Genomic DNA, 20,717 nt, shown 5'->3' on the forward strand with positions numbered 1-20,717 from the left:
CTTGGCGCATTTCTGTTTTAATCTTAAATGGTCCTGAGTGCTTGCCTTGGGATTTTACCTTCGAATTAGTGTTTGTGAGGGTCAGTTTTATCATGTCTATTAATTTGGTATGTAGTCTGAGGTGTCTTAGAATTTTTAGTAGGGATTCTTTGTGGATGCAGTTTTAAGATTTCTTGAAATCTTGTCTCTGTTTTCCTGTTGTAATCCTTTATTAGCTTGAGACTCATGTTCTGGTCTGGACAGTTCCTCCAGGGTCTGAAACCTACCTATTCTCTTAGTTTTTCTCGAGTTGTGAATTCATCCTGTTGAAAATGATTTTTGAAAGAATATTGTATGTTGTGTTGAGGAGTGAGATTCCCCTGTAATTGTTAGGGTGTTTTGGTTTTTTTTGTGTAGCGGATAGATCAGGGCTGTCGTTCAGTGTTCTAGTAGTTCTTCTTTGATCCATATGTTGACAAGCTGTTGATGAGAACAATTTTTGCTGATCTTCCTGCATCTTTTCAGATCTCTACAAAAGTCTGATCTGCTGCTGCTTTGTAATTCTTCATATCATCCAGTGCTTGGTAGACGACGTATTTTATTGTGGGAGATTATTAATAATATTATATTATTCTAGGAATGCATTTTAAATATTTAATGTTGTAAAATTATAATAGTTTCTAAAAATCCTTACGTGATAAGACTAATTCTGAAACCATATTAGAATTCAGCATGAAAAATTCTATTAGATTCACCCATTTTCACTTCTGAGACAAAAAATAAATCAAATTTTATATACCAGTATTATACACTAGATTTTATTTGGTTTTTGTGCTTTTCATTCTTGATGAATGCTACTGTGTTTTTAGTTGAGCTATGGTTATATTGTCTTTTTTGTAGTTGGTTTGTTTGATCATTTTTTTGTTACTTTTAGTGGCTGTTATGGTCAAATAATTTTGCGTTAAACATCTTATAAATAATTAAATGAATGTAAGATAGAGATTTTTTTGCAAAATAATGAAGAGGAACCCAATTTTGAAATTGACTTCAATGATGATTGCTGCAGACATTGCAGGTATTATTTGTAAACTGGAATATTGCAGAGTTAGTCAAACAAGTTTTTAGTTAGAAACTTAAGTATTAGGGATGTTTTCCTGTATGAATTATTTATAATTGTATATAATGAATTTATATACCCATTGTGCAGAATATTAATAATGTCCTTAAAATATAAATAGTTTTAAAAAAAATGACTAATTGTTTTTCACTTTCGGTTTCTACAGGCTGCATAAGTAACTCTCTTGTTAGTTTTAACGTTTGTATTTATGTTTTGCACATACTGATTTTAAAAAAAAAACTGTTTTTCTATGTATTATATAAACATATATTAATGTTAAAGATTTTGTTGCTAGAAGGTAATTGATTGCTAGCAGTTTGGAACTGTGATGTTTTGTCACTGTACATCCACTAAATTAGGCTAATTAAAAATCTGAAAATTCTTTGAGGAATAAATTGCCTCTGTATTAGTAACATTTCCTAATAAAATAAATTCTATCTGGTATGATTATTAATGAGTCAAAGGTTAGTATGACCAAAAAAATGTAAAAATAAAATATCATTTTACTTTTTTTTTAAATGATTGTATTAAACAAGAAAAAATTATTTTTAAAAAATGTACTGCCATTAAAATGTTGCCATGGTGACTGATCGGTCTGACACACTAAGAATTACAATTTGACATGTCGACCAATAGGTCTGAAAAGCCCCTGCAAGGTAGTGTTTTATTTTAACCTCTATATTGAGACATGTATCATCTCTAGTGGCAAATGCATGAACTGACAACAAGTTGAAGGATGGGTTTTATTGGCAGTACATCATGTTGGTACAAACCAATACAATGTACTGCCAATAAAAGCAACACATAAATAATGCAGATACAAACATGCGTTATTAATGTGTTGCTAAGTAACCAAAATTACTCTTTTTTTTTCCTTTCTTTTTGGACCGAAAGGTCTGACATAAATTGTACGAGATGCAAATATTGATAAACTCAATAAAATACACAAAATTGGGATACAATTTTTATTCTTAACTAATATACAAATTAAAAAATATAAAAAATGTATAATGAAAATAGAGAAAGTAAAATATTGATGAAAATATATAGAAGTAAATTAAATGTTAGTTATTATTCAAAAAAAATAAAATTTGTAAAATATATTCCAAATGTTTACTTATGCAAGTCAATAAAGCAATCTTTACACAAGTACGGTTGTCCCGGGCACTTCTCACAAAATGTTATTTTTGCCTTATTTTGGATTTATTCCTTCCTTCTAATCGACCCATTTTTTTTGTAGCACAGTTTGCACCCTTTCTTAGACGCCTTTTATTTTTTCCAACTTCTACAAAAACATCAGTCTCCTTCAAATAGTGTTGGCCTGCCTGTGATGCATTTGTTTACTGCTCTTCCTAGAGGTCCATCAATTCTAAGGCGACACTGTCTTTGAAAGATGTTATTGACGTGCGTTTAGGATTAGGGCCATGGCTATCTTTATAACAAAGCCATGCATTTACAATACATGTGCCTAATAGCAGGTGCTCTGTTACCTTGTGATACCACCTTGTTCATTATTTTCCTTATGGCAGAGCTGTATGAGGTCATTTGATCTGCTACATTGATCCCCATTTTTAACTTTTTATACTCGGTAAAGACAAGTGACTTAAGAATGTTGTTTCCTCTCTTTGTCTTGTTTTCTAATGTCTACCATATCAGCTTTATGTTTTGTAGACAACAGGACATGTGTCTTGTCCAGCCAGTTTGTTATTTTCAGCCAATTTCATTTCTCCACGCTTATGGCCTGAGGTAAATAGTAAGTCTTTTGGCAGTCCAACCCAATAGATCGCAAAGAGCCAACCAAGTGCATTTTCTTCTGCAAGAGAAGTTTGGCCATTTCAACAGAGCAGTAATAATTGTCACAATATATAGTTGAGCCAGAATTCAAATTAAGGTCAAGTAATTCTAAGACTATTGATATACCCATCAAGTATTCAGGGAGTAGTATTAGAGCCCTTACCTGAATATACTTTTAAACTACATGTAAGCTTTGCTGTCATGTTATATGAAAAGCTTGACCCCATATTTGTGGGCTTTTTTCAGCAAGTACTGGTGGGAAATTAATCTGCCTCTTAAGTGGCCCCATACTCTCACCGATGGTAAGGTCTTCCTCAGTAGTTTTTAATCTTTTGAAATTTTCTTTAAGTAAAGCAAACAAGGGACAATTTTGACAAGGTGACGTTTTTAGTTAGGATCTTGTCATTAAAATGCCAAAATGTGAGTAGTAATTGAAATTTATTGCGACTCGACATTACTGGCAACTTAGTTTTTATAAAGTTTGTCAGTAGACCAATAGTTGCTGGTTCTAGGAAAAGGTGCTAAACCCATCCAAATTAGTAAGCCAAAAAAATGTTTCATTTTCTGAGCATTTGTGGGTTTCCATTTTCTGAGTGCTACAATGACTAAGTCATTTGTTATCGATTGTTTGACTAGCGTTTTTGTTGGTTTTTGTAACCATTAGATCTATTACTTCATCAGTTACCATTAGCCTATAATAGTCTGTCGGTTTACTATCTTTGAGTAAGTCAATATTATACTTTGATTGTCGTGTAGATTGAGATTTTTTTTTTATAGACCTTGGAAACCACTCCAAGTTGGGTCTACTGGTACCTTATTTTGTTTTTTTGCCTACCTGTTATTGCTTGCTCTGGAATTTGGGATAATCCTCGTCTTCTTCTGTGTCCTTGACTTCTTCCCTGCCCTCGTGCAGAGCCTCTGTTTGCAGGTAGGTACATGTCTGCATCATGGCTATTATTAGGTTGTTTTGTCATCAGGTGTCTGTACATCAGCGATTTGTTCTTCAATATGTAGGTCAACTACTGATGCACCATGGTCATCATCAGGCATCTTTATATCATTAATGTAACTACTACCATGTAGGGTAACTTGTGTGGCATGGTCATTACCAGGTAGGGCCATAGGTATGGCATAGTTATGTTCTGATAAGTCAGTTAGCATGTCTTGTGCTTTGGTAAAATCATTATAATCATATAAAATTATACCTTTGCCACGCAAATCTAGGTCCATAAAATTACACGATTCATTATCTTTTGATGTGGATGCATGATATTGATTTAAGCTAATCTCATTTTAACTATCATCATCTGCGTCATGCCCAGCTGAGTCACTACAGGGTGGTGTGAATAAACCAACATCAGAACCTGTATCATCACTTTCGAAAGTTTCACTGTCATATGATTCATTTAGCGCCCTTTCAATTTCTTAAAACCAAAGTCGATCACTCATTTTAACTTTTAGTTTTATATGAATTAATACAATATACGAGAAACTACTTAAATAGATGAACTAATTAAATACAACATATGAGAACTAATACATTATAATACAAGAAAACACAATGGGTCAGTCATGAACAAGAAGTAGTAAAAAGTTCACGAATCTACGATGCGTATTTGTTATTTTATGTAAAACAACTATTATACATATAACAGCTGTTTTTCATGTGGGAACACTAACCACACATCGGTATGAGATTGACAACTATGTTGCTAACATTATGCATAGAAATAATGCAGTATAATACTGACTATAAACAAGCGCTGATTGGTCCGACATGTCAAAATACAACTACTTTTTAATACCAAAAATTGACAAGTCAGACCGATCGATTCTATGTTTATTTATATGGGATAAAAATTGTTATAAGATACCATATCAGACATAACTAAATTGAATAGGATTAAATAAAATCATTGCTAACTTTTGGCACTCGGTGGATAAAAGGTGATTTCAGGCATGGCAGTTAACATGTTAAGAAATAGATGCTCGGGTAAAAATTCTATTGATAATCCCAAAATATGAAAACAATGTATGAAGGGTGATGTAGGAATCATTATGAAGATTAAATCAAAAACTCTTGTGTTAACTCCACTTTTTCCATAATGTTAATCCTGGACTCTGATTTTTATATATTTTGTTGTTACTTTTTAGCTGATATTTATTTGGATTGGCACAGGCATTAGAAAATAACTGAATTTTTCAGTTTGTTTATTTAGTATTCTTAATTGTGCAACAGAAGACAATCTTCTTGACTAACAAGTTGAAAATTTTTACGTGAGCATTGTGGGTTGTAATCTTAACTCTTTTCCTCCTGTGATAAAGTGTGATATATACTCACGCCTTTCCCTGATGTATCATAATCTGTGAGTACTTCCTGTAGTTATATAGACTTATGATTGACTTTTGAATTTCCAGAAGTTCACCATCTCCCCCTACTGTACCGCTAAAAGAGAGAAGAGAACTGCCAAACTTTAATAATCAATCTCCATCACTTCATCCCCCACTGGTACATTTGTCTCAATCACTACCACCACCCACACATTCTGCTCCATCATCATCGTCCCTGGCAGATGCATTTTCAAGTGAAATGCTTGCTTGGTATCAAGATCAGAACGTAACACAGCCTCGTTCTGCTACTTTTGTATAAGTATATTTTTTTATTATTTTATTTATCATGTGGAAATATTCTTTTGTTTTATTAATTGCAGCCTATATAATGTTTAAAACTTAGTTTCTTATACACCTGATTTTTGCTGTAAGTACTTAAAATAAATTTATTTTCTATCTGTTGATGGGAAATGTTATTGTAGATCCTTCATATTTATAAGTATTTCTAAGTTTTCTTATAGATGAGATTTTTATGAGATATTAAAAATGTTTAATATAAACATTATTTTCTGTAAAGTAAAAGGTATAGTTTTTAAAATAATATATATTTTTATAATCGGTTTTATTCAGGATATTATTGCGGATAATTATATTTTATTATTATTATTCAGATTATATTTATATTAAAATAAAATAAATGCTGCGGGTGATATTAGTTTACACTGTTAAAAAGGCCAATTTAATTTAAAATCATCTCATATCATCATGTAGTAATTATAAAACTGTAGCTTAAATTTTTTTTTAATGAGTTGTATTAATGTAGGTGCTGTAAAAATTAGTATATGATAAATGTCAGAGCAAATATAAAATTTAAATGCTTATATTTGAAGTTATTTTATGAATTATTTCACAATTAATTTATATTATGAATCTTTACGGATAGCTAATATAACATGCAGGTGAGCAGGCATCCCATAGCTGTAAAGACATGTATTATGTACAACAATATTTGGCTATAGACTTAACTACTTGCAGTTTAACAATAATTTGATAATATTAATATTTAATATAAATATAATATAATATTTTATATTATAATATAATATTAATATTTTATTAATATTTAATTTTAATAATTTAATTTGGTTTTGGAACCTATTTCAAAGATACTTTCATGTTTATGTGGATTTGTCCTCTTATGCCTTCCTTACTGTGTCATTTGGGACTTCAGATCAGATCCAATATGCGGTATTAAAAAAAACAAAAACCTGTAATATTCAATAATTTCCTTAGATTTGAATAATTTATTTATATTTATAAAAAGAACTTCATTTCGTAATCACTCAGAATCCTGAAAAGGATTTTTAGGCTGACCCTGTTTACCTATTACAATCTTTGTTTCGTTGTTTTAACACTATCGATTTATTCATATTGGGGAGTTTTGTATTAATACTGCCCTCGTCTGTGGTAGGACTATATTAATAAATAACTGAAATAACATAATGTTTATATTAGATGTAAACATTGTTCTTATTCATAATATTATGATCACGGCGGTACCTTATCAGTTTCATGCATAAAAGTTTCATGAAGATATATACACTTGGAATTATCTGTTAATCTACAAATATCGATACCTGATACATTTATTATTTATTTTATATATAACAGATATATCTATTTGCTGTTAATTGATTGTAAAAATATTTTCTAAATTAGAATGTGATGAGTCACCCTCACAAAAAAAAACTATATATACTCGTAAATGATGTAAAGATAATTCTAAGTGGTGTGTTCTATTTTAATCAATTTTTTTTAAAGTAGAGGAAAAATTGATTAGATTTCATTACATTACATTACTGGAATTGCAAACAAGGTTGCGGTAAAAATATTAAAAGTGATGAAGGTAAATTTATATTTTTAATTCTTTATTAAATCAAACAGTTTTGGCCAGATTTTCATAGATATAACAATATCCTTATATAAGTATAAAATATTTGAATGAGTTAACTACAGAAATAAAAATGTAATTCATTTAATAACATTTTTTAATGCTAAAGCTTTGTTTAATAATATACCTTAGCATATTATTTAAACTTGAGATTATTTTATCAGTCGAATTACATTCTTCATAAATTAGAAAAAAGTTAAAAACTTCACCGCATTAGTATAGTTAAGAGTTGTAAATAAAATAAATTGTATTTATCCTTGGAACATTTAAAAATGATAATTTTCTCCCTTATAAAAATGCTGTCATGATTAATGTATTTGTTTACATTCGTAATATAAAAATGGTTTGAATGTTTTATCCAAATCTAGGGTATTGTTATATTAAAGTTTGTAATAAATATGTTACTACTGTTATCATTAATCATTTAAGAACTAAATTTTCAACTTATTGTAGTGTTGAAATGTGACAAATATAAAACTGCTCTGATAATTACATGTATTATTTTACATCTTGTTCATTTTGAGTTTTTTTTTATTGATAACTGTATGGTATTATAACTTTTTGCGATCAGTTTTTATAAAACAGTTTCATTGTACCATGTTTCATTCCTAAATAAATGTTTTAAGTTTTTTATGTGTTTCTTTTTTAATGGTCCTGCAGAGAGTAGGATGTTTTTGAAAATTAAAGTGAAATCAGTTTTAGTTACAGAATTTATATGTACCAATTTTAAAGGAAAAGTGGTGCCTACTTACAATTGCTTTGTCATAGAAATAATGTCATTGAATTTTACCTCCTGTTGTGAGTACACTCTTGTATACCAACTTGAAAATTTATTTTACACGTCTTGTCATTTTAAGTAAGTTGCTACAATTTTCTTTTGAATTAACATTGTTAGATGCTATATATAATGAAACCTGTTTTGAAGTTCAGCAACTGTTGCAAAATTATTTTCTCAGAGAAAGCTTGTCTATGGTGACCCGTGCTGAGAAACAATTAAAAATAGATGAAGTGAGTGAACATCGTACTTTCTGTTTAAGAAAAAATATCTTTATAGATACAACACAGTGCTGCTTAGCTGTTGTTTTATTGCAACTCAAGTAGCAAAGGGCAGACTCCTAAAAATCACACCTGCCATCTCATGTAAACAATACCTGAAGAACAGTCCTTTCAGTAACATCCTGCTTCTCTGCTGATTTCTGTGTATTAGTTTAGTGACATTAAATCCACCACATTTTGCATGAATACAATAATGTCGTATGTAAATTTCTGCTGTATGTGATTTTGCTTTTGCTTGGTTAACTCTTTCCAAATTTACATAGTTTCAGATCGATGATTAAAATCAAGTATTGAAGTTAGTTTTATAAATTTATTAGTTAAAATTGATTTGTGTAAATCATGATTGATGATAAAAATGTTAACAACCCACCTTATCTGCACTTGCTGCTTAGTTTAATGCTTTCATTGATTATGTGGTTTCTAATAAATTTATTACTTGTATGACTATGTATTAAAGCACTAATATACTTCAGCAAAAAAGAAAGGAAGATTTATCTGTACATGAAAGAACAAGAATGATTGCTGTAAGGTTTGTGACAGTCAATTCAAAATTATTTTCAAAACAATGTGAATACCCTAATTTGATTATATCCATAATATTATTTCACCAGCTGCAGCGTAACACAAAAAATGTTTTGTTTTATGTATCAAAAGCAAAATTTTATTCAAATTCAAGTACAGTAGATTTTGGATAATTGGACCACTTTGGAACCAGGGCTAAATGGCCCTATTAAGCAATATTAACAAAAAATGAGGGGAGCTATGCACAAATACAGTATACAGGTCTATTCTAATTATTAAATTTGAATTAGTGATTTACTAATCTGAATTTTATTTCTAATATTAAGATTACATGAACAATATTATAAATTAAAACATAATAAAAGTTTAAATACTCTACCGTACAACATATGTCTAATAAAATACAATACATTATTTACTATCCTTTTACATTACATAGCTACATATAAAAACAAGCCTATTACATTTAAAAAGAATACTTTTCTAGTACAATGCATTACTGAATAGTTTTTATAAAAAACAAAACTATTGACAAAATAGGGGTATAAAATATAGTAAATGATTGCTATTTATGATCAGTCAAATAAAAAAATACTTTAATGTCTCTTACATGTTAAAACTTTTTTTAAAAAATTCTTTTATTTCACTTTGTTGTCTTCTTTTTAATATCTGGCATTGTACAAATTTCACATAGACTCATAATTCTTCTAACAGGCTTCCTTCACTGCCTTTTATAAAATACTGCTGAAGTCCGTCAATGGATGTTTTTGCATCTTGTATGTGTTTGACATCTTATTCCCATGTCAAGCAGTTGAATTAAACTCATATTTGGTGGCAGAAACTCAATTTGAATGTTTTTAAATCTACATTAGGATGAGCAACACAGTTATCAATAAACAGGCAAATCTTTCTTGATTTTTTTCTATAACTCATCCCAAGCATTCAGCCAATCATGAAAAATTAGACTCATCATCTAGCCTTTTTTTATTAAAATATGTAGTAGTGCACAGGTAAATTCTATAACCCACTTAAAACATTAAGGGTTACCTGCTTTAGCAATAACAAGAAGTTTTAATTTGTCAGTGCCAGACATATTCGTGCAACAAAGCACAGTAATTCAATCCATTGGTTTCTTGAGTCAGATAACGCGACGTGTTTGAAACAGAGAGACCCATCTGGTGTAGCGTGATAAAACAGGCCCATTTTGTCTGCATTATAGATGTCATCAAGTGAATATTTCTACATTATTTCAGGAAGTTTAGAACTCTTCCATGATTCGGCATTGTCAGTATCAGTGCTTGCCTTTTCACCATGAACTTTTTTAAATTTTATTTCACGTATCCATTTCCAGCGCGACAACCAATTGTCTGTTGCTTTGAAATCACAGTGTCCCAATTTTTTCCCAAGCTCTTCTGCCTTTTGTTTTAGCATAGGACCACTTAGAGCCGTTACTGTTACAGTACCATTACTTCTCAACTATTAACGAGAGAAAACCATTCATTTAAAGCTTTCTCAACAAGTGGATCCTTTCCTTCACGGTTTTTTTTTTGAGAAGTTCCTTCTCCTTCATGTTTGTTAGACCATTCACTGCGAAGAGTTTTTCTTGCTGTAAAATCTGAGCTATTGTAATTTTTGATGCTCCCAGTAGTTCTGCAAATTCACGCTGACCAGTGTTTGGAGAACTTTTTATTTTGTCCAGCAAAGCAATTCTTTCTGCCAATGTCATGTCTTTATGTGGCATGGTGACAAGTTAGTAAATTATGAACACTGACTTTTAACTAAACTAACACTTTAAAGTAAAAAGATAAAAGTGATTAAAAAAAATTAAATGATAATGATAAAGTAAAAAGATAAGCAAAAGTGATTAAAAATTATTACGGTAAAACGATAACAACAGTACCATACACAACAATGAACAGCGAACTCAGAATGAAGAAAATATAACATTTGCTTCATCATAACTGGATGATGTCATCTGTGTCATCATGCACTACGTACTGTGTAGATCAGTGATAGAAGGAAGTTACCTCCCTTAATACAATATTCAACTAGTCAAGCAATCTAAATCACTAATAAAATGTGATATTTTAGAAGTAAAAAAAAGAAACAAACAAGCTAGTGAGCCTTATTAGCGGCATTTTGGACTGTTAAACTGGCGTAATTTTACATGAATTATCCCAATATGTTTCTGTTTTAACAAAAATGCCCCAATTAAATGGCTGCCCCAAATAACCGGTGGACCTGTTAACCGGAATTCACTGTATTCATGAATTTTTACTATAAAGTATAAACCTAATTATTTAAGATGAAATGAATTTTTCAGTTATAAAATTAAAAAAACTTTTAAATAATTGTGCTCTTATATTAAGGTGCTGAAATGGCAGCTGATATGGGATGTTTTTGGAAAAGCATGGCTATTTAGGACTTTTAATTTTGGCTTTACTGGAACTTTTTTACGTTAAAATATCTAACATATCTTTTTTACTGGGTTTTATCTTATTCATAATTCTTTATTTCTAATGTTTTCCCTTAGCCATTTTTAACAGTTTTAAGCTGGACTTAAAGTGCACATCTGTATATACAGAGTGTCCCATAAGGAAACTGACATAATTCACAGGTGTATTCCTCTCATCAAAATAATGAAAAAAGTTCACATAAACATAGGTCTGGAAACACTTTGTTAGCGAGTTGTGGATAGCTATGGGTTTTAACCTGAAAAATTGAATAAAATAGGTTCCAGAACTGTATCTTCAGTAGTCTTCATGATACCCGAAGTACAGGGTGTCCCATATAAAACGCAATCCATCAATCACTCATCCATGAAATTTCAAAAGTCAAGCTTACTCCCTTACTCGTTACTGAAATGGACTCGTCCAACATCTGAACATCGCGGCGATGCAGTAGAACACTACCGATAGTAACAACAATGCAATCATAACGTTCAGTGTATTGCTAGAGACAAGGTGGTGTTTTTGCTAGATGAACGTGTTTTCATTGTTGAGTCGTACTTCAGTACGAAATCAGTGGTTGCAGTGCAAGATTTGTTTCGCCATAAGTACCCAGATAAACCAGCTCCTAACAAAACATCAGTATTGAGATTAGTCGCAAAATTTAGAGAGACTGGTTCTGTTAATAACAAGAAACACTAAAGATCTGCGTCAGTGTTGAATACAGATACAGTCACTGAAATCAAAGACCGATTACTCGCCTCGCCAAATAAATCGATCAGATGTTTGTCTGCTGAAATTAATTTGTCTAAATCAACTGTTCATCGGGCGACCAAACAATTACAATTACGACCTTATCACATTCAAACGGTTCATCAACTTCATGAGCCCGACAAAGAAAAACGGCTACTATATTGTCAATGGTTCCGTCGATTTCTGCGTGAGGGACTTAATGTTATGGATTCGTTATTTTTCACAGATGAAGCATGGTTTCATTTAATGGCTACGTAAACAGCCAAAACAGTAGAATTTGGAGTGCTGAAAATCCCCATGTTTATCACAAAAAACAATTACACCTGCAGAAGTTGGGCGTGTGGTGCGCAATATCGCGGAAGAAAATAATCGGTCCAATTTTTTTTGAGTACACCATTAATGCAGAACGATATCAGGATATTTTATTTCAGTTCATTGCACTCTTGGAAGAGGAAGACAAACACTGCTGGCTACAACATTGACGGTGCGACATCACACTACGCAGGTTCAACTTCTGATTTCGTTGAGGAATTCTTTGGTAATCATGTTATCGGTCGAGGGTTGTGGCCACCAAGATCTCCGGATTTGACTGAGGCGGATTTTTTTCTGTGGGGTTACCTCAAAGAAATAGCCTACAGCAACAAAGCACAAACACTTGAACAATTGAAAGTCAATATTGAACAAGCTGTATTAAATATCCAGCCACAAACTTTGAAAAAAGTGGCAAGAAACGCTGTAAAAAGAATTGAAGCTTGTATTCAAGAAGATGGCGGCCACTTCCAACATTTACTCTAAATGTAAGGTAATGGATGGTAATAAAAATTGCATTTACATTTGCACATGCCTTTTTATTATTTCAATACCTACCAATATAAGGTTAGGTTGCGTTTTATATGGGACACCCTAAACAACTGAAAAATTTGTTTTCTGAAAACCATTTTCTTAGGTTGCAATACAATAACTTTGTTAAATGACTAATAAATGCATCAAATTTATTTTATTAACAAAACTTGTAAAGAATTTAATTCTAAAAATAGTGATAAGTCCAATAAAAATCATATAAACATTTTAAAAAATTAAATTTTACTGAAGAAGAAACAGAACAAAAAATAAATGAAATGACTTGCACAAAAAAAATTATTATACTTAATTTTATTTTGTTTTTATAAATTTAATTTTCATACCTTACAGATAGTTAAAAATGATCTTCTTAGTTTATGCAAAATCTTGTGTGAAGTATAACATCAAAGGAAGCTTTTCTAATAGTATGGTCGTTCTTAAGATTCAAACGTTTTTAAAATTTGTTCAATAATTCTTTGGAATGAAATCTTTCTGCATAAACAAGTTTATGACCCCAAAGGTAATAGTCCAAGAGATTTAAATTGGGAGCTTAGGAGGCCAATTAATTCGCCCACCTCGACCAATCCATCTGCCCGGAAAACTTAAGTTTAAATACTGTCTAAAGTCTTATGAATAATGAGGTGGTGCACCGTCATGTTGCAATAACATTTGCTGCCTTTTTTCAAGAGGTACATCTAGCAGAATTGGTAATTTATTTTGTAAAAAATCTTTGTACACAATGCCAGAATGATGATTTTAAAAAATAAATGGTCCAATTAACTGGTCCCCAATAAACTGGGGACCAATAAATGGTCCCTAGTTGCACCACACCATACCTTTATCGAAAATTGGGTCTGAAAGTTTGACTCTTAAATTGCATTCAGTTTTTCAGTTGATCACCTGTGACTGTTCTTCAAATCTTTGTATTCAGTTTCTTGTACCCATCAAAATTGTGTGAAAGGAATTTAATCTTAATTCACTGTCACCTGGTTAAAAATTTAAAACATTATGCAAATGATAAGGATAAAAGTTGTCTTTCTTTGATGTTCTCCAGACTGTACTAGAGATATGCCTCTTTGATTTGAAATTCGGCAGGTGCTGAGTTGAGGACTGTGCTGCATCATTTGAATGATATTTCTTTATTTAAGTACAGGCTGTTCTACAGGACATTCAATGGAACAAGCAACTATTGGAAAAGTTCTGTTATTTCGTAAGTTATTGAAAACTAAGGAAAATGTTTTGTGAGTAGGTATTCTTCTATCTGGAAATCTTCATTTGTATTCGTGTTTTGCAGCCTAGCTATTTCTGTTTGTAAAACCGTAAATGAAAAGAATATCTGCATATTCTTGATTTGAAAATTTGAATAGCATCTCACTTTTTAAAAAAGCACGAATACTTAACACATATACACACAAATCATGTGTACGTACATTACACAAATTACAGATAAGTGACTAGTTATGATTAATAATAAGTTAATTATTGAACAGCTGTACAATAACTTCAATTCAAATTTTGTTTGTGAAAAGAACAGTGTTGCCAATTTTAGTTTTTCAATAAAATTAAAGAACTTCAATTAATATAGTATTCTTAAAATTTTGTTTTTGTAGAATTTTTTACAAATGTTTTATAAGTATTTAATTAACTAAATACCATACTTTATGTATTTATTATTAACTGTCTTTTTTAAACAAATGAATGAATGGATTACAAAAATTTGCAGAATAAGTCATTCCATTTATTTTTTGTTGTTTCTTCTTCAATAAAATTTGATTTTTTTAAATGTTTATCTTATTTTTATTGGACTTATTTACATCACTATTTTTAGAATTAATTTCTCTATGGGTTTCTTAATAAATTTTATGCACTTATTAGTCATTTAACAAAGTTATTGTATTGCAAACCTAAGTTATTGTATTGCAGACAACAAATTTTCCAGTTTTATTTCGGATATCATGAAGACTACTGGAGATACATGTCTGGAACCTATTTTATTCAATTTTTCAGGTTAAACACCATAGGAAACCATTAATTTTACCCCTCCATTAATGTTCTAAAAATTTCAGTATGATCTCATTTCACTAGGGAAACTGAATTTCAGGTGAAAATCTTTTGCTAACTGTAACTCACTAATGAAACATTTCCAGACCTATGTTTATGTGAATGTTTTTCATGAGCTTTCCTCATGGGATATCTGTGTGTATATATATATATATATATATATATATATTTTATCTTTTCAAGATTCTTATTATTCCTCTGTACTGTTAAATTATATTAATATAAAACATGTAGTACACAATAATGCGATAAGACATATCTTACCTTAATTTTATGATGAAAATACTATTGTGGGATCCTGCATTGTCAGTCATGATTGAATGTATTTAATTAAACTGCATATTAAATAAAGATATTAAAATGTTAAAAAAATTAAAATAAACCTTAACCAACCAACCTTTTTTTTTTTTTTAGAGTTAAGTGTTATATTAGATAAATGTAACAAACATTACACCATATGCAGTTTAATTAAATGTATTCAGTTGTGACTGAAGATGGAGGATCCTGTGGTAGTATTTTGTTGATAAAGTTATGATTATGTCTTATCTCATTATTCTGTACTAGGTGGTTTATATTAATAGAATTTAAAATATATATATATATATATAACACCATACAAGTAAAAATGATTGTCTCAGTTTTTCTAGAGTGTAAAGGTTACCAACACATAATAAAATAAAGATGCAGATTTTAACTTTTAGAAACTGTTTACTTTGTAACTTAATTTGTTTTTAATAGTTTTTAAATAGAAAGGACACATTTATAAGAGAAATATTATAAAATTTTCATTATTTTTTCCTACTTCATGAAAAATGGATGTAGTAAGTTTTTTCAGCAATTGTTTTCATGCTATGGACTCGTTCATTATTTGGACTGACTTATAAAATTAAAAGAAATAAAAACCATATAAATAAATAAAATGTTGTTTATTTTTAGATTATAGCACAAAATAAATGTCTTTTTTGTGTTGTTTCTATAACAAAAGTGATATTCTGCTTTAACTAAATGTTTTAATCCAGAATGACTGTGCCAGTGGAGCAGTCAATGTGTAATTGGATGATCAATAAAAAAAATCGACACGAATTAAAATAATTCAGGATTTAAAAAATCTTTCAAATTAACTCTTGAAAAATAAAAATAATTGAATAAAACTTATAAGAAACTGATCTAAATTTTAAGAATATTAAATAAAAACGAACACTGTATAAAAATTCAGGTACCTTACTATAATAATACATTTTATTATTTTGTGTTTTATTAAGAATGTAAAAAATGAACTGTTTGGAGATCAAAAAAATTGCATAAAACTATTATAAGTTATTGCAATAATAGAAAAATGATTTAACTTATAAATACAGTAAAATCACGCTAATCTGGACTTGATGGTACCACACCTAGTACGGATTAGTGAAAGTTGAGATTACCCAGAGGATATTAGACACATCGATGAGAGTTTTGTTTATGGTTGCAATATTCTAATAATTTATCAAATCCTTCTCAGTGTAGTATATGTAACAGTAAGTAGCATGGAATTAGTGACTGTGGCTACTAAAATTACTATAGTTAATTAAAAGTTTTTACTTACATAATTAGCATACATATAAAGTTGAGGCTTATGTATCTTCAGTTGAAAAACACAAAGAACATTAATCTTAGAAGACATAAAACAAAAACTTTGTAAAAAAACTTCAAACAGTACATCTTATATATAAAGTGTATTACAGTAAAATATTAAAAAAATGACGAATATTTTTCTGTTTTAAATTTGAAAAGCACTTTCGGGCTGCATGATCCTGTAAACATTTTTACGTTAAAAGTTTGTTGGGTGATGTGTCTTCTTGTATCTCGAAATAGGTAATTAATCGCTCCAAAATTTCCACAGATTCAGAATGATTTGGGCAAGTTACAATTCTACAATTTCATTCTCCAAGCTGTCATTGTTGTATGAGAGCACTTACATTTGGTGGTAGAAATTTGACATAGACATTACCAGATCTCAGCTGTACTTCTGCTGGATGACATGCAGCATTGTCAATGAACAAAACCGCACTTTCTTCTAATCCTTTTTCTCTCAAATATTTGATGACTGAAGGAAAAAATGTGTAGTGAAACCAATTCTTAAAAATATCAGAACTCATCTGAACTGATTTTAGGGACACGTACTTAGCTGGAAGAGCATTCATGTTAATATTTTTCAGTGTACACAGTCTAGCAGGCTTTTCTATATCCAACAGTGGCAGTTTTAGTCCTTCTGAGTTGTTATTGCATAGAAAAAGTATCGGTCTTTCTTTGCTAGATTTATGGCCTTTTGCTGAAGATTCAAGTTTTGAGACCATTGTTTTTTACAGTAATATTCTTAAAAATATACCAGTCTCGTCCGCGTTAAATATTTGATCAGCAATTAGATTTTCTTCAGCAATTAACTTAAACTTAATTTTTAATTTTTTACTAATTACATTGTCAGTAGAAAGACTTTCACCACAGATTTATAATAGGTGTATACCATGTCATTCTTTCCACCTTGCTAACCAACAATCACTAGCGGTAAATGACAGTTGACCTCGTAATTTTTTATTAAGAATTAAAGCTTTTGATTGCAGTAATGGCCCTGAGATTGGAACCCCTTCTTCATGTTCCTGACAAAACCACATGTACAAAGTTTCATCCAAATGCTTCTTATCAGATTTTTTTTATTGTAGCTCTATTTTCCAAAGAGTCTTCAGCATCCATTTTTCCACAAAAATGTTCAATGGCCTCTTTATTTTTTTCCAGTCGGAAACTGTTTGCTTCGCAACAAATAATTTGAGGGCTATGTTTTTTAAACTTCTTTCCCCTTTGTCAACTCAGTTAAGCGCATGCATTTTTTCTTGCACAGAAACACAAAGCACACAAACAAGAATACTGATACAAATGAAAAAAACAAACAAAAAACACGATACCAATTTAACTGTATTGTATGTACAAGAACGTATACGTAATGAAAATATGACTACGAATGATGAAATTCAATTGTTGAAAAACTAGAGCACGAGTAAATATAAATGTGAAATGTTTATTTTGGCTAATGACTCACATCAGTCAGTGCAGAGTAGTATAGTGTAGTACAGTAATGTAACATAGATCTAATTGTAAACAAAAGTAATTAGTCAATCTTATTGGTGTCTTAAAAAGGCTACTCTCTTTTTCCTTCAAATGTGTGTTTTCAGAAACGTCTTTTCAACTCCGTAAAGATCGGATCGAGAGAATCAGTCTGGATTATCTGGCAGTCTGGATTAGTGTAATTTTACTGTATACTGTCAAACTCAAAAATTAACCTGGTACACTTGCAATAAAAAATGCCTATCAATAAACACAAAAATAAGACACTACAGCACAATTATAAAACCAGAAGCCACTTCTGCAGCAGAAACTCTTCATCTGAATGAACAATTAAAGACAGATTGAATCAAAATAAAAATAAAAAAACAATCAAAATCAAAAGAAGAATTGGAAGAACCTGCATCAATAAAAACTAACTGAAAGATGGAAAGTGGTGGATTGTGCCCAACAAAGTCCTATACAAAGAGTTAAAACCCATTACTGATACCATGCATAAGAGGAGACTAGGATTCTATGGACATATCATGAGGATGTAAGATTCAAAACTTCTGAAATGGCTAGTACAATACAATCTCGACTCAAAAGCACTAAGACATTGTTGCAGATGGATCTGAGAAATAAGAGAGGATCTGAAGGAAATTGGCCTTACACCAGAAGACACCACAGATAAGATAAGATTAAACAAGAAAATCAAGTACAAAAACACTCGCTTCACAGTCACAAGAAAAAGACTCACAACACGAACATTCTCAACATTAGAAAGACCACAAAGATTGGAACGTATGAAAAAGTACTAGGAGGACTGCAGGGCCTAAACAGTCCCATCGAAGAGACTTGGATAATGAACTGACTAAAGTGAAACTATGCAGTCATAAGAGATAATAATAAATGAACTGTATGAAAAGAGTACAGCTACACTGATTACAGTAATACCATACAATATTCCATTATTCTGTAGTAATGAAAAACTTAAAGATTGTAATCAGGATTTTTAAAAAATGCATTAAGCTTTTTATAAAATAGTAATAAAAAACTTAATCTTCCTTAAACTATGAAGACAGTTACTCATGATATAATTCCACTGTGTAGTTCTACTGAGGAAGTAAAATATTGTTTTGATTAATAAGAGACTGGTAACAAAACTTGAAAAAAAAAATAATTTGTATGAAAAAATTATTTTAAAACTGATTACAACTGTGTAACTGTGATTAATGTACTTCATAATCATCTGAAATGAAGGGTTCTGAAAGGGTGTCAATTGTGCTTTTACTTACAGGAAGTGAAGTATAATATTAATCAATCTTTATAATGTCTTCTTTTTTTTACAAATTTTTACAAGTCTGCTTTCTTTACACAGAAGGTGGGTAAATGAGAGGAGTGTACATTCTTATTTAAATTTATTGAAAATTTATTCCTTTTTTGAAATTTAATTTAATTTTCAAAATAGGGCTGCTGTGTAAGTTAAAAATATTATAACTGGTGTTTCTTTAATGTATCTCTTACAAATTCACTGAAGTTGTATGTAAATTCTAACTCAATGTACAGCTCTTTTGTTTTATTTTTATTCTTTTTTGATTGAGCCATTTTCATTACGTTTATCCGATCACACATCAGATTGACTGACATTACTTTTGTGCTGACTTAATTGCATTGTGTGTGTTGCCAGCTACCATTAAGGAGAGTGACTTTTTTCAAAAAAGTTGTGTTTTATTGAATAATATCAAAGATCTGTACTATGGAAATAAACAGTGATGCAATAAATTTATTATGGTTTTAGCAACGTATGTGCTTTAATATAAACTAATTTCTTATATTATTTCTGGTAAGCTTTTGTAATAATGACATACCAATTTTATTGCGTCCCTTCGGTTATTTATTTCAGTCAGCATTAACAGAGTGCATGGTTAGGATCATCTGACTCATACACTTAAATTACAATTGGGTAACTTTCTACTGTAGTAAAGTGGTGATACATTACTACAAAATATGTGAAGTATGCTTTGCAGAATGAAATGGCATTCGCAGAATTCTCATCCTTTGCTGCTCTATTTTTGTGCGTAGTTTTGCTATTTAGAGCAGATTCTTTGTTTATAAGATGAAGTTTGTACTGTTTTTCATGGCTTGTTTTTCTTTCAAAGAAGATTTTTTTATAATTGGTGTACAGAAACATCAGTTCTTCTTGGGAACAAAATAGGAAAAAATATAATTATTGCAGATATCCACGACTATGTAATTTCCGAAACAGGCTTTTCATGACTATTTACATACACATTCATTTTTGCAGTCAATAGATTCTGATCTGAGTACTTTGGTTTTAACGTCTTGCTCTCAAATGGTTTTCTATGTTTCCAGTATGTTTTTTTATCCACAAGTACATTTTCAACACTAGTTTTGTCCCTTGTTCCTTTCTGCCTCTTTTATAATTCCTATCAAGTACTCTAGCTTTGTTTTTTTTTTGTGATAAAGTGGTGTCTACAGATTCAAGGCTAATGCAAAGTGGTCTAAGGAAGAATTTTTTATTCACATTTTTTTCTCCACATTTAAAAAAATGTAATTGTCTGTTTTTATCTTTCCCTTTTACACAGTTTTCATTTCTTACTCATCTTTGAAAGTTTTTTTCTTTTACAAGAGAAATGAAAAAATATTTTCGATGTTCATGAATCATCATTGAATGGTAATTTTGGCATATTTGTTTTCTTTCTTTTTCTGATGATGTTTTTGAATATTTTTATTGGCAATTTACACAGAATTTTTTTTAGGAACTTTT

At 30.3% G+C, this 20,717-nt stretch overlaps 1 protein-coding gene across 5 annotated transcripts in view; it reads left to right on the forward strand.

Annotated features, from left to right (window-relative positions):
- The window catches only part of sstn (stepping stone), a 134,306-nt gene that overhangs the window by 65,949 nt on the left and 47,640 nt on the right, over positions 1-20,717 (forward strand). For 3 of the 5 annotated variants that reach the window (XM_075362222.1, XM_075362220.1, XM_075362221.1), the window contains one exon: positions 5,309-7,797. The exons of the other annotated variants lie outside the window; for them this stretch is intronic. In XM_075362222.1, the coding sequence (XP_075218337.1) occupies positions 5,309-5,540 (232 nt within the window). In that variant the 3' untranslated portion in view covers positions 5,541-7,797. Of the gene's footprint in view, positions 1-5,308; positions 7,798-20,717 lie in introns of those variants that run through there. 5 annotated transcript variants of the gene reach the window in all.

The sequence above is a fragment of the Lycorma delicatula genome, chromosome 4 (genome assembly GCF_047948215.1).
Source record: "Lycorma delicatula isolate Av1 chromosome 4, ASM4794821v1, whole genome shotgun sequence".
Classification (NCBI taxonomy): domain Eukaryota; kingdom Metazoa; phylum Arthropoda; class Insecta; order Hemiptera; family Fulgoridae; genus Lycorma; species Lycorma delicatula.